The sequence below is a fragment of the Nyctereutes procyonoides genome, unplaced genomic scaffold, assembly GCF_905146905.1.
Source record: "Nyctereutes procyonoides isolate TBG_1078 unplaced genomic scaffold, NYPRO_anot_genome, whole genome shotgun sequence".
NCBI lineage: Eukaryota > Metazoa > Chordata > Mammalia > Carnivora > Canidae > Nyctereutes > Nyctereutes procyonoides.
In genome coordinates this window covers 56649047-56663065 of record NW_026575133.1, presented here as the reverse complement: position 1 = coordinate 56663065, position 14019 = coordinate 56649047, and the positions used below count along the sequence as shown (strand labels likewise).

Below are 14019 nucleotides of genomic sequence, written 5' to 3'. Positions count from 1 at the left end.
TAGTGGAGTTTTCTAATTCCCCTGAGTCCTAGAGAAAAGCGTAAGTTATGTTTCTACGCTCTGTTCAGGAGGGTAGGAGCCATATCATCTTAGAAGAGGCTTCATCCTGGGTGGTTATGTTCCACCTTTGGTGGGATTTTACATATTTATGCTTTAAGGAGGAATGTTTTATTGCAGTCTTGTCCGCCTTAATGAAGTCTAACTGAAGAGTGTAAAGTATTTTGGAGTTTGAGCTTACGAAATGTTTTTTCTGCCTTTACGAGGAAATATGCTGTGAACACTTTTGCATTTGTGGGGGACTTCAGATACGATGAGAGAAAGTAAATATAAAAAGAAACATGGTGGCCCCTGTATTCAAGGACTTTGTAAGGTGGAGTGAAGGATACTTGCTTGAAAATAACTCCACTGTCGCTGCCTACCAGGTTGCCAGCAGAGTGGAGAAGCAGAGCTTCCTGTAGGTTCTGTGAGAGAGGGGAGGAGCGATGCGTCATGGGAGTTGAAAGGAGGGATTTTCCTGGTCCAGGGATCCAGGGAGAGGCTGGAAGGTCATGTGCTTCAGGCCCTCGTCATGTGCAGTGGCCTTGCCCCCACCTCAGTTCTCTTCCATTGGCCCCTCACATTGTGTTTCTTAACCCTACCTCTTACCTTACCTCTCCCTTGTCCTCAGCCCCTAGTAACTCCCCAGTGTTTGCAGGCTATAGCATACATTGCTTTAGTCTATCCCTAGGTCTTTCCATCTCTTTAGTCATATCTCTTACCATTTCCTACTTGATTGCCTGTCCTCTGTGCCTTTTTTCACATCCCAGTGCCGTTCCCAATTCAGCAGAATTAATTTCTTCTAGCTCTTTTCTCCCAAAGGCAGTCACAAGGCATCATTGGTGGTAGTGGTGCCCTTTGCTAATAAAACTCAGTTATTTGGTGGTGTGAACTCAGATTAACCTCCTAAGTGAACCATCTTGTTCCAGGTGGGCTCTTGTCCCTTCAGGTAAGAGTCTGGGCTGCTCAGTAGGACACCGGACTCTGGCCTTCCAGCCTTAGTGCCTGCAGACCGTCCAGAGCATCTTCATGGCATAGAAGCCTCAGGCACCCGGATACATCATGGGAACTGGGAGGACCTGGAGTACTGAGGGCCAGGAGAAGGGAAATGCAAGGATATGAAATCTTCTTTAGGCAGTTTAGGTTAGGTAAGAGATGAGTGGTTAGGTGGTTAGCTACTCTTTTACCTTTGGATCCAACAAGAGAAAAGACGCTCCCGCTGCATGGAAACAAACTGCGACACCTAAGTTTGCCAGGATGGAGCTCTCTGGGAGCTGAGCATTCTGAGGCGAGATCCAGACTCTGGTGCTGGAACGGGGAGATCTGGTTGATGGAATAAAGGCAGAAGTAGTGGACTCCTGGTTTCTTTGAGAGAATCATGTCTCTTTCTGTGTCCCTATGCCATTGTAAACCCAGCAGCTCTAAAAGAATGTCTGATTTCTTCTCCTTCGAAGATACCAGCTGTTTCTTCTGACATGTCCTTATCCTGGTGCTATTTATTTTTTTACTTTTTTTTTTTTTGTCGTTGTTGTTGTTCCTTGAACCACATGTCCGTAAGTACTGAAGCCCTTTCTTGTACTGCTGCTTACACACCCAGTAATTCAGGCCCTTATCCCCTCACATCTGCTCTGTTGCTGGAATCTTATCAGTGATCTGCCTACCTTGGCCTTTAAATATTTCTCCAGTTTGCCCTCTACCAGCAGATCCATCTTCTTAAGCTCCTGCTTTCTTCATTCAGGCATCTCTGGTGGTCCTCATTGTTACCTGATTAGAATACCAAAGCCTCCATCAATATATCCTGCTCTGTATTATGCCCCAAAAGTAGGCTGTAGCCAGACTGGCAGATATGAGGCAGATATGTTGCTTGGTGAAGAAGTGGTCATTGGGGGTGACTGATGGTGTTGGGAAATGTAAGGGGAGATGTGAAGTCTCAGCATGGTGGGACTCCTCACTTCCTGTGACTACACTCACCGGTCTGCTTGGGCACCAGCTCTCCCTGGCCATCAGGGCTTGGTTTCTGTTCTACTTCCTGCCTGAAGCCTTTCCCGATCTTCCCTGTTCCAGTCATTTCTCTCTAGCATCCTGTGACACTTATATGTGCAGAACAGCCCTTGATGAACGTGCGCTGTGAGTGGAGAGAGCCTGTGCGTGTGTGAGAATGTCATGCCATGAGTGTTATTGTTTGCAGCACGTGCCCTGTGTTGCTCACTGGGGGTAAGCTGCTTACCTGTGGCACCCCTAGCCCTTGGCATGCCTACTTGGCAGCGACATGTGAGAATTCCCGAAAGTTGTAAAAGTTCACTTCAAGTGGGTCCTCCTGACAGGTTCTCCAGTCTGTCTATTCAGTGAAAACCTTCTCTGGTTATTTCGGTTCTCCTTCTCTTGATCCCTCACACCCGTCTATTCACTTGTTTTCTCAGCCCGTGCCCCGAATCATGGTGCAGTCTGCCTTCTCGGATGCCGGGACAACCAGAGTGGTGGAGGTGAGTCTGGCGGGTGGGGGGGTGACGCCTTTGCTGGCGGCCGCCCCACATGTGGTGGGTGGCCCCGATGCCGTAACTATTGAGTCCACACCCGTGGGTTTTTCATTTTAGCGTTCCCGTTTTGATAATTAGTTATAATATAGGTCACTGTCTTCTCCCTCTATATTTTCCTTGTTCCACTTTTCTATTTTCAACTTGTTAATCATATGATTGCTAAACTTTTAGGTGCTTGACTGCTAATGTAGTCTGCTGCTTTAATAGCCCACTGCTAGGCAAAGGCGATTTCTATAAACAGAACAATCTCCTTATTCCAAGTGTTTGCTTAATTCTCAGTTTTACATTTCATTCTGATTCATGATATCAGCGTGAAAAGACTAATGCTAAGCTGGGGAGAAAATAGTCTCTTATGATCTCCCACAGATGAACAGCACTTCTCATCTTATGAATAGCAAATCTATTTTCTCCCACTGTGTGTTCATTCTCTTAGGAAATGCTGTATCTTCATCGGAAAATTTTATTTATTAAAACAACGGCAAAAAAAAGTGCAAATAATTTGGAAGGGAATTCAGACCTCCACAGATTCAGCCCTTTCTAAAAGGCCCTTTTCAATCTAGGACATATTAGGTGTTCCTGTGGCCTCCCTTCTTCCCCCACGAGTGGTGTTTATTAGTGTGCTGAGGCAAGACTGGGGCCCCAAGGCCAATGGGACAGAGGGAGACCAAGTCTCTTGCTGGCGAGGGCGCCAGACCTACCAGGGCCTCTGCAGCTCAGGGCAGCTCTGCTGTTTGTCTTGGTTTTCGCAAGGCTGGGCTTTCATGGCAGTCTCCAGAAGTGTCAGTGGTAAGGGAATAACCCAAAGATGGGGAATAAGTTTCCACTCACATATCAACTCCAGTCAAGTGGGAGCGGTTTCCCGCCGTGCTTTCACGGAAGGAATCTGAGGCTGCACTTGGGCTCAGCAGGAAAGAATGGTGCAATCAGGGCTGCCTTCTGCCACCTTTGGTCTCTGTTGTCACTGTGGATCTGACCTCTGATCCCTGGTTGTCACTTACTGGAAGCTTTGGATAAATCCTTTAACCTGTCTGGGCCATGTTATAAAATGCATACGGTAATGCTTCCTGGCCTACATTAAAGGATTCATGTGGAAGCAAATGGGATAATGACCAGGGACATCTAAGGCACTGTTGCTAGACTGTCAGATCCTCAGGACAGGACGTAGCTGGCCCTTAGCAGACAGCTGTCCATGTGGTACTGATGGGGTATTACCCACCAGGGGAAGAGGGAACACTCACGATTCCAGAACCAAAGTTCCTGTTCTGAATCTAGGCTCTTGTGATTTTGTTTGTATAGTCTTCCCTGCCTGGTCAGTGATATTAAAAATAAAATAGAAAAGAATAAATAAAACATGTACAAGTTGCAAAAGAAAAATGATTGAAGGATTGCCTAATCTTTTAGAGTATTTATGCTGGTGACAGTTATTGATCTATTGGATTTAGTAAATTTTGCAGCCTAGAGATCCATCACAAAAATGGGCTGTTAATCTCAAGAGGTGCCGTTAATTTTGTACCCTCAAAGTGTGCCTTGTGGGGAAAGGAGAGCCTCTGGAGACAGGAATATAAATGACAATTCACGTGAAAATGCATGATTTATCAAACTGCTGAGTTAAGCCAAGTAACTGTAAGAGACTTATAGATCTCAGCTGTTTCCCAGTTCAAATAAATCCTGTATTTCAAATGGAAAATGGCCATTCCTGTAATATAAATAATCTTTCCGTAAATATTGGAAAACATATTTCTTTTTCTGAACAGCACCCTTCTCCAGTACACCAACCCTGTTCCCGGTTCCTGCCTTCCTCTCCCTTGCCCCTGTCATTGTGAATTGGGAATAGAAAGATAATCTGCTCCGTTCTTCAAATGGCTTCAATTATCAACGAAGGAACACCTTAGCAGTACCTCAGAAACAGTGGTGGACAAGCAGTGGCTCCCATCATTCCCCATGAGATGGGCTGTGCATGTGTTTCTGCTAGAGTGACTCAGATGAATGGTACAGAGGCCGGCCTCTGCGGCTCCACCATACTCAGCCCCTCTTTACTGTGGGGCAGGCTGCTGCTTGGCCTGTGTCTCCCTGGAGGAGGAGGGAGGGTCCCCACCCCATGCCATGGGACTGGCCTGCAGGCAGTCTGTCTCCTCTTTTTCCACCTGACTCCCAGCCAGGAGCTGTGAGTCAGGCTGTGCTGGTAAAGCTGTGCTAAGTCACTTGTACATCCTCCAAGGAGATCCTCATTCCAGCTTCACAGGAGAAAGTGCTCTTCTGGCCTTTAGTGATTCTCTCAGTTTTCTGGGCAGCCCATGGTGGGCAGGGGTCTGTTTCCACTCCTTGCTGAGTGCAGCAAGGCTGGGAGTGCTTGGTGGGTAAGGAGGGACTTGAAGATTTAGTGTACACCTACTGTGCACTGCGCCCTGTGGCCAGGGCCTTTTCATGCCTTGTCAGGCCCCACTGACCCTACGTGGCCATTGAGTGTGCATTCTTCCCACCTCCAAGTCCTTGTCCCACACCAGCTGAGTGTTCTATGATTCAACTCAATTTGGACACTGTCTACCCAGAGATAGGGTCAGATCCCATGGATGAAGGCCTCAGGCCCACAAGACTGCCCCCACTTTTTATACTAGTCACAATTCCAGGTTGTCATCTATGCTTCTGACCAACCAGCCCTGGATAAGAGGTTCCAGTGATCTCCACTTGGGTTTGATTAACTTGGTAGGATGCTTCACAGAGTTCAAGAGAGATATTTTACTTACTGGATGTAAAACTGGATCATCAGTTTATTACAAGGGATACAGCTCGGGAACAGCCAGATGAAAGAGAGGCATAGGGCAGGGTGTAGGGGGAAAGTGTGGACTTTTAGTGCCTCTCTGGGTGCCATGCTCTACCCACACTTCCTCCAGTTCAACAGAAGTCTGTCCTTACGGGTTTCTATGGAGGCCTTATTACATAGGCATGATTGATTCAATCATTGGCAATTAGTGATTAAATCACTGCCAGCCCCTCCCGCCACCCACCCCCCCCCCATGGAGGCTGTGGGGCTGAAGCTCTAATCACTAGGTTGGTTCCCCTGGCAACCAGCCTCCATCCTTAGGTGCAGTGCCAGAGTCACCTCATTAACAGGAACTCAGGTGGTGTTGGAAGGGGCTTGTTAGGAATATCAAGACACCTTTATTGCTCTTACCACTTAGGAAACTCCAAGGGTTTCAGGAGCTCTGTGCCGGAAACAGGGTGAAGGCCACCTGTGGGTTTCTTAGTTTAAGTCAGGCCATCACAGGCAGCGGTTAGACTGTTCAGTGTATATAAAGGGTGAAGAGGTGGAAGGGGCAGGCCCACGGCGGTGGGCAGTGCTTGCTCTCAGCGCCGAGCGCGTGCAGGGTGCGGAGCGCGGGGCGCCCCTGCCTCGCGGGCCTGAAGCGGGGGTCACAGGGACCGAGGCGGCGGGACGGGGCAGGCCTGCTCCGCCCTGCACCGCCGCCGTCTCTGTCTCTTTCACCCTCAACGCCGGAATGTGTCAGCTGACAGAAATCTGTGGCACTTGTTTTGGAAACGGGCCGCAAACTCGGAATCCTAACCAGTTCTTCCTGCGCCCTTTCTTGCGCCAGGCTCCCCGGGAGAGCGAGCGCGCGGGGACAGGCGCGGCGCCCCTGAAGCTCTGGGACCGACCGACCCCGCAGGGCGCCCCGCAGGCCCCCGCGCAGGCCCCCGAGGCGCAGGACGGGCCGCCCAGCCCCCTGAGCGAGGCCTCCAGCGGGTACTTTTCCCACAGCGTCTCCTCCGCCACCCTGTCGGACGCCTGCGCCGCCGGCCTGGATGGCGCGCAGACCCCGGGCTCGCCGCCCCCTGCCCTGCGCCGGGCCACCCCGGACACCGAGCCGCCGGGCCCCGCGGAGCAGGGTGGTCGGGGCGGCGGCGGCGGCGGCGGCGGCGCGGGCGAGGCCACGGAGCCGGTGACCCCGGGGGAGCGGGAGGAGGAGGCGAGCGCCCCCCCGGCTCCTCTCCCCGCCGCGGCCCCCCCGAAGCGGTCGCGCGGCCCGCACGGCGCGGGCCAGGCGTCCCCGGCCGCCCCCGAGCGCCTCGGGGGGCCCCAGGACCCCGCGGAGCCCGAGGCCTGCAAACCGCAGGGGCCCCCCGCCCTCCTGTGGGCGCCCGCTGCCCCCGCGTCCCCGTTCCGCATCCAGAAGGTGCGGACCTCGGAGCTCAAGTCGTTCACGCGCATGCTGGGCGGAGACCCCGGCTGCCCCCCAGCCCCAGCCCCAGCCGCAGCCGCAGCCGCAGCCGCAGCCGCGGAGGAGGACCTGCCGGCCGCAGGGGCGCCGGGCGCCGGGCCGGGGGCTGCAGCGCTGGGCAGGCTGGAGGTGTGCTCGGATTCCGAGGAGGCCGGCGACGTCCCCGAGTGGCTCAGAGAGGGAGAGTACGTCACCGTGGGCACCAACAAGGTGGGCATCGTGAGATACGTCGGGCCCACCGACTTCCAGGAGGGGACGTGGATCGGAGTGGAGCTGGACTTACCTTCAGGTGAGCGGTGCTTGTCAGGGCCGGCCCAGCACCGCCGGGCTGCTGTGCGCCCTGCCTGGGCCATGTCCTTTGACCTCCCCGAGCCTCCAGGTCACTGCTTTTCAAAATCAGGAATAAGAGTTTCCACTGTGTTCTCTTTGTTTATTAATCTCCTGACGTTTTTCAGAGACCTAAGTCATTAATTGAAAGCTACTATCAATACAGTAATGAATGTAAGGCTCTTTTTTTTCCCCCGCTTTTAAGTCTCAGAGGCATCTGCTTTTGAACTCTAACAATCTTAACAGTAGCTCTGTGTGCTGTGTGTGCTCAGGTTGCAAACACTGATGCCTGTGGGGGTACTCGGATGCCTGGGCTGGAGAACAGAAGGTGGGGTGATCTGAGGTGCCCAGGCTCACCAGTCTCTTAAGTCTCATTACAGAACCACACATCTTACAATCCCCATTTTCTGGAAAGCCAGAGCCACAACTTAAGGAAATACTTGGTCCTTCAGATGTATGTTTGTTTGTTTGTATGTATGTATGTATCTGAGAGAGACAGGAAGCTTGAACGGGGGAGGGGCATAGGGATAAGGAGAAGCAGACTCCCTCCTGAGTGGGGGGCCCCACAGGGAGCTGGATCTCAGGACCCTGAGATCATGATTTGAGCCAAAATGAGACAATCAACTGAACGACCCAGGCACCCACAGGTGTTTTTTGAAAAAAAAAAACAAAAAAAAAAACAAAAAAAACAGCTTTATTACCTCAGGCTCCCTGCATGGAGCCTGCTTCTCTCTCTGCCTTTGTCTCTGCCTCTCTCTCTCTCTGTCTCTCATGAATAAATAAATCTTAAAAATAAATGAATAAATAAAAAGAGGGGATCCCTGAGTGGCTCAGGAGTTGAGCGCCTGCCTTTGGCCCGGGGCCTGATCCTGGAGCCTTGGGAGCGATGCCCACATCAGGCTCCCTGCATGGAGCCTGCTCTTCCCTCTGCCTGTGTCTCTGCCTCTCTCTCTCTCTCTCTCTCTCTCTCTCTCTCTCTCTATGTCTCTCATGAATAAATAAATAAAATCTTTAAAAAAACAGCTTTATTATGATACCTATTCACATACTGTAAAGTCTGCTTGTTAAAAGTGTACAGGCTAATGGTTCTGAGTATAGAGTTGTGCAACCATTACCACAGTCTAATTTTAGAACAGGTTCATCAACAACACCCCCAAAAGCCATAAGTCCATTTGCAAGGCACTCCCTTTCCTAAACCCTGGGTAACCAATAATCTGTTTCTGATCCCTCTAAATTTACATGAAACGTCTTAATCTGGACTTTCACGTAAAGGGGATTGTATAGTATGTGGGTTTTTTTTTGTTTTTTTGTTTTTTTTGTTTTTTCACTTGGCATGACTCCTCAAGGTTTATCTGGTTACAACCTGGGTCAGCACTTCATTCCTTTTTGTGGCCAAATAATATTTTGTTGTGTGGATGGCCCACCTTTTGTTCATCCATTTGTCAGTGGGTGGATGTGTGGGTTGTTTCTAATTTTTGGCTATTGTGAATAATGCTGTAAGTTGGAAGTGCTGTCAGAAGAAGAGTCATGTAGCACAGACTAGATATTTTTTTAAAGAAGAGTCTGCTAAGATGTGCAGGGGAATTAGGAGAGAAGTTTATATCTACAGGTGAACTCAAGAATTAAAGAGGGATTAACAAATAGATAATTCATCTAGCAAATGCGTTTTGAGCACCTACCATGTTGTGGTCACCATCTTGGATCCCAAGGATACCTTGAGGGACAAAACACAGCCCCTGGTTTCACTGAATTTCCACTGGAGAAAATTGCCAAGTAGACAACCAAATAAATAATTAAATTTTGATAGTAATAAGTGCTGTGAAGAAAATGAAATGGGGTGAGCAAGCAGGATGGTGGGGAGCCCGGAAGCAGGGAGCCAGTGGGCAGGGGTGGGGGATGTGCCCTGAGAGCCAAGTGATAGTGGTGGCCAGATAGTGAGATAGGTGGTCTGTTAGGTGCATTGAGAGGTGCACTGAGGGGACCCTCGTTGTTGGAGAGAGGAGGTTTTGTGGGGGAAGGGCAGGTCAGGGTGTGCAGGGAGGTTTTGTGGGGGAAGGGCAGGTCAGGGTGTGCAGAAAATTCATGATTGTTTTTGCTGCAGAGATCATGTTTTCCACCAACCCATCCCTGTAGCATGTTGACATTTAGGGGTCGGGGGCCTCTTTCTTCAGGGATCCTCTCCGTCTACTGACTTGAGCGCTGCGTTCTCATTCTTCACCTTAATGCATTTTCTGTTGCTCTTACAGAGGAAACTTCTCCACCGCATCTTGATTTATCAAGCATGACATCTACTAGCTACAATTTGGTCATTTGCCAGTTTCCATTTAATAGATTCAGGAAAAATAATCATTCCACCAACGATATCCATCCTAGGTTTACATGTTGACCAGTCAGGTTGAAAAAGGTCCGTACCCTAGGGTGGGGTAGGGTTGGTGCCAGCTCCATGTTCATGACTTGCCTGCACCTGGGCATAGGAAATGGCAGGTCTGGCACATGGACCTGGCACCTGAGGCTGCCTGGGGGCGCATGTCCTTGGGGACCACCAGGCGCTGCCTGGAGATGGTCACCCCAGCCTCCTGTGTTCAGCAGTGCAGGGAGCCATCAGGCACACAGAGGCCTGGAGTGAGGGGCCATGGGAAGGCATCTCTATGTCGTCTTCTCTTTTCCCTTCAGGTAAAAATGACGGCTCCATCGGAGGGAGGCAGTACTTCAAGTGCAACCCTGGCTACGGGCTGCTGGTGAGGCCAGGCCGGGTGCGCAGAGCGGCGGGTGCGGGGCGGCGGCGCAGCGCGGGGCTCCGGCTGCAGGGCGCCCCCGAGCCCCGCAGGAGCAGCACCCTCTCCGGCTCCGCCAACAACCTGGCCTCCCTGACGGCGGCTCTGGCCAAGGCAGAGGGCGCCACAGCGCTTAGGGCGGACAGGAGCCATAAGAACCCTGAGAACCGAAAATCCTGGGCCAGCTAAGCACCCCCCTCCCGGCCCGGGTTGCATCCTCCTGGACTGTCGGCCTGCTTCCCTCTGCTTCCCAGGCAAAGGCTGACAGAGGGGGGCAGCCAGTGCCAGCCCTGGGGTGGAGCTGGGAACCAAGTGGGCAGGGATACCTCAAACCCCCCTTCCAGGGGAGCATGGCAAGGAGTCCTTTCTGCATAACATGGGGCTAGTGACCTCTCCCTGCCCCTCCCGTGACTCTGGAAGCTTCATTTCTTCCTCTATGCAGAGAATGGGGAGGCATCCCAGCAAGGTAGAGGGGTTGAAGATCCCAGGAGCCCAAAGCAGTGCTGGATTGGGGGAGCGAGGCCCTTCTTGCCCCGGGCCTGGGTTTTCCACCCCTGGGGCTGCTATTCCTTTCTTCTGTTTCGATGACCCCATTAACCTCTTAACCGTACCAGTGCCTTTCTTTCCCACAGAGGCAGGGCATCCTCCCTGTGCCTCCAGAGCCAGCATCTCCACCAACCCCCCTGGTCCTGGCTTGCTCCTTAGGCTCACTACATCCTTCTGGACCCCAAGGTCCCCACACCACATAACAAGCTCTCAGAAGTGCCTCTGGCTGGCCTCTTGGGGCTTCTGGCACAAGGTCCTGGGCACCCCAGCAAGGGGCACTGGGCCTGATCCCTCCCAGGGCCTTGCCCTCTGCCTTCCTACAAGGTTTCTTAGGGGTTTCTTTGTGGATGCGTTAGTGTCTTTATACCTGGGAAGTGTTTTCTCTTTGCCATTTATTCCCGTAACAGAGTGCTTGGAATATATTTATTTCTATTTATTTTTTGCAAATCTGAAATCACTCGCGAGCCACAATCGTCTGCCCGGGCTCTAGTGTCCAGCCTCTGAGGTCACTCGGGAGCTGCCAGCCTCCTGCCTCTGGTGGGGGGAATCCCAGAGGGGCCCTTCCTTATGTCCTTATTGACACAGATACACAAGTGGCCTTACCCTAAACTGACCATGACAACTTGGAGAATTAGGTTATTGTGCTTCTGCAATGACGAAGTCAGAAGCATTGTGACCTTATTTGGTGCAATTTTGGTTTCTTGGAAGGGCCTTAGACTGGTTTAACTTCTTGGCAATTTTCTACCCTGATTCCCTGCCTGAGCCTGGGGGCTGTGGCTCCGCAGAGCTCCCCATGGTCCCTGCTGAGCCACAGACCTGGCCCAAACGGCATGAAACCTCCAGGATCATTGCCTGCCTCCTGCTGGGGTATCTCTGGCTCACTGGGAAGGGGGCTGGTGCCTCCCCGACCACGGTGGGGGTGGCTCTGTGGGGGGACAGGAGCTGGGCGGGTGGCAGGGCCGGGGGAGCCTGCACGGCAGAGCCAGTGCCTCAGGCTCTTGTCCAGCAGTAGCCGGGTGACCCGGTGCCAGCATTAAGCCACCTGCCTGCGTGTCATCACGAGCGCCTGGTGGTCCCAAGCTGTGAGCAGGAGCCGAGAGGACACTGGGAGCGGGGGGGCAGGGCCCTGGGACAGGACTGGTGCCCAGCACTCTTGGGGGCCTGTTTTTAGTTCTCACATTCGGACTTTTAAAAACGAAAAATCTCCAAGTCTCTAGGGATTTGAAGCCCCCCCCCCCCCCCCCCCGAAAGTCCTGCCAGGTTCCCCCCCCCCCGGTAGGGCCGTGTGGGGCCGTGGACACCCCCAGGTGTGCGGCCGCCCTGCCACGTCCCCCGGAGGAGCCCGACGTTAATTAGCTTCCGTTCATTACACGTGGCGGCGCCCGCAGCCCGGCGGCTCCCGGACCGGCCTCCGGGTGAGGCCGCCCCCGCCCAGGGCCCGAGCTTCATCTCCTCGAATGGTCACAGGTTCAGGGCTGGACGCCTCCCCCCCCCCCCGGGAACGGGCTGAAGCCAAGGGGCGCTCCGTGCCCTCCGGTTGAGGCCTGGGGCTCTGCGGCTCCCCGACGCCCGGTGCCCCCTCGGGCCTGCCCTCCCCCCCCCCGGCCCGGGACGTGGGTGTCCGCTCCCCGGCCATGTGCTACCCACCCCGGCCCGCCAGGAGCCCCGGGCGAGGGCACCCCAGGGGCAGCCGCTGCCCGGTGTGCCCGCGTGGCCGGGTCTGGGGCACCTGCCGGGCCGCGGCCTGCAGCCGTGAAGGGCCCTGCGTGTTTGCGGAGACGCCTGAGCCTCCCCTGGGCCGAGATTGGGACCCTGGGAGAGTTTGACAGGTCCCGGGCGCCCCGCCACGGGAGCCCCGCCACTTCCCTTCCCCTTTCTCCTCTGGGCTCCAGGTCCCTGTAGGAGACCCACAGGAGTTAAGGGTGTTCATTTCCCTGGCCCGGATTAGCCGCGCCTGCCTGAGGCCTGCCTCGAGGCCTGCATCTGGGACAGGTGGTGCCCCAAGGTGGCCCCCGTCTGTCGTGCCTGCCCCGGGGACTGCGAGCGCAGCCTGCCCTTCACGCCCAACACCCTGGCTCGATTATCTCCACGCGTCTCTTTCTCAGAAAAGCCCATCGTGCCTTCAGCCCGGCTGCTGACACAAATTTTGTTGGGGGGTAGGGGTCTTGGAAGATCTCCATGTGCCGAGTTCTGTAAATATGAGGGTTCACGCATAAAGAAGTGGTTTTGATTGGGTGACTCTTTGATTTGCTGCACATGAAATGGGAGTTTAAAAAAATCCAAAGACTCTGTAATGAATTGTAAAGACTGAATGATTTGTATTATATAATGAACTAAACCTCTGTAATTTTGTACCATACATGCCTTTCCATCACATGACCAGCAGCCTCTAAATAAAACGAGATGAAAAAAATAAAAAATAAAAAAATAAAACGAGATGATTTCTTGCCTATGTCTGAGGTTGGTCTCTTTGCTTTTCTCTCGCTCACCCAGACACGGGGGTGTTTGGGCTCATTCTAGACTGTCCCACAGGGTGAGGGGTGCCCCGGGGCCGAGGCTTTTCCAGGTGAGACCAGAAGAGGGGTGGAGGGAAGCCGCAGGCCCCGAGCACAGCCTCCTCCAGCCCTTCTGCTCTGTGTGGTTTGGACTAAAGAACCAGGGAGGCCGCACAGGTTCTGTGGCCAGTCTTACTCCCCTTGGCTGAGACCTCCTACAGGAGACTTCCTGATGGCCTCAGACCCAGGTGTGAACGGAGACAGCTGGCCCAGAGGGGGTGGCGTGGCGGGGCCGGCTGCTGCTCTGGAGCAAGGATGTCCCCGTTCTCAGGCCATGGCTCCACTATCCGCCTTGATCTACAAGATCCACCCCACACCAGACTTGCAGCGCCGCACAGGGCGCCTGACCCTTCATGGTTCGCTGACAAGGCATTTTGGGGAGGAGACAGTGGTTGTGGGCACTTGGGGGGGCTGGGTGACACCCTGCTGGCTGTGGACGCGGCTCCCAGCTGTAGCCCAGCACTAGGGGTGGCCCCAGCCCACCTCCCTTCAGGTGGCCAGTGGGGTCCTCCTCGAGGTCCCTGAGCACAGCTCAGCCCCGGAGCGGCCCGAGACCTGCCCGGTGTGCAGTTTCCACAGGGAAGCCCTGCGTCAGTGAACCACTTGGCCCTCATCTGACGTAAGACGTCCTTGAAGACGGAGGGATGATTGGAGGCAGCCACCACGCAGGGCGCATCTACACAAGACTTGTTTATACTCGTAAGTGCCAAAGAGTTGTTCTCAGGGGTAAGCACTGCCAAATTATGACAGAAATTTGGCAGCCAGGAGCCGCCCTGCTCTGAGGCAGGAGTCTGAATGTAGAAGTGATCTAGCTCCTAGGATAAAGACTAATTTTTCAAGTTGCTACTTGCAACTCGAGACTGCCTTTGTCTGCCTGAGGCTGTGCAGTTATTACAGTTGCTCGGACCCGAAAATGGGCCTCCGTGGGCATGTTTCATGTAGGTCACTCAGTGAACACTTGCGCCCTCGTCCTGCGCCTGGGCCTCGTGTGGTGGGCAGTGCAGACAAGCAATGCCGAGTCCCACAG

At 53.6% G+C, this 14019-nt stretch overlaps 1 protein-coding gene across 1 annotated transcript in view; it reads left to right on the top strand.

The window, feature by feature from the left end:
- The window catches only part of KIF13B (kinesin family member 13B), a 198512-nt gene extending 185639 nt beyond the window's left edge, over positions 1-12873 (top strand). The window contains exons 38-40 of the mRNA XM_055346192.1: positions 2457-2519; positions 6167-7079; positions 9791-12873. Of these exons, the coding sequence (XP_055202167.1) occupies positions 2457-2519; positions 6167-7079; positions 9791-10080 (1266 nt within the window). The 3' untranslated portion in view covers positions 10081-12873. The remainder of the gene's footprint in view (positions 1-2456; positions 2520-6166; positions 7080-9790) is intronic.
- The last annotated feature ends 1146 nt before the right edge of the window (positions 12874-14019 follow it).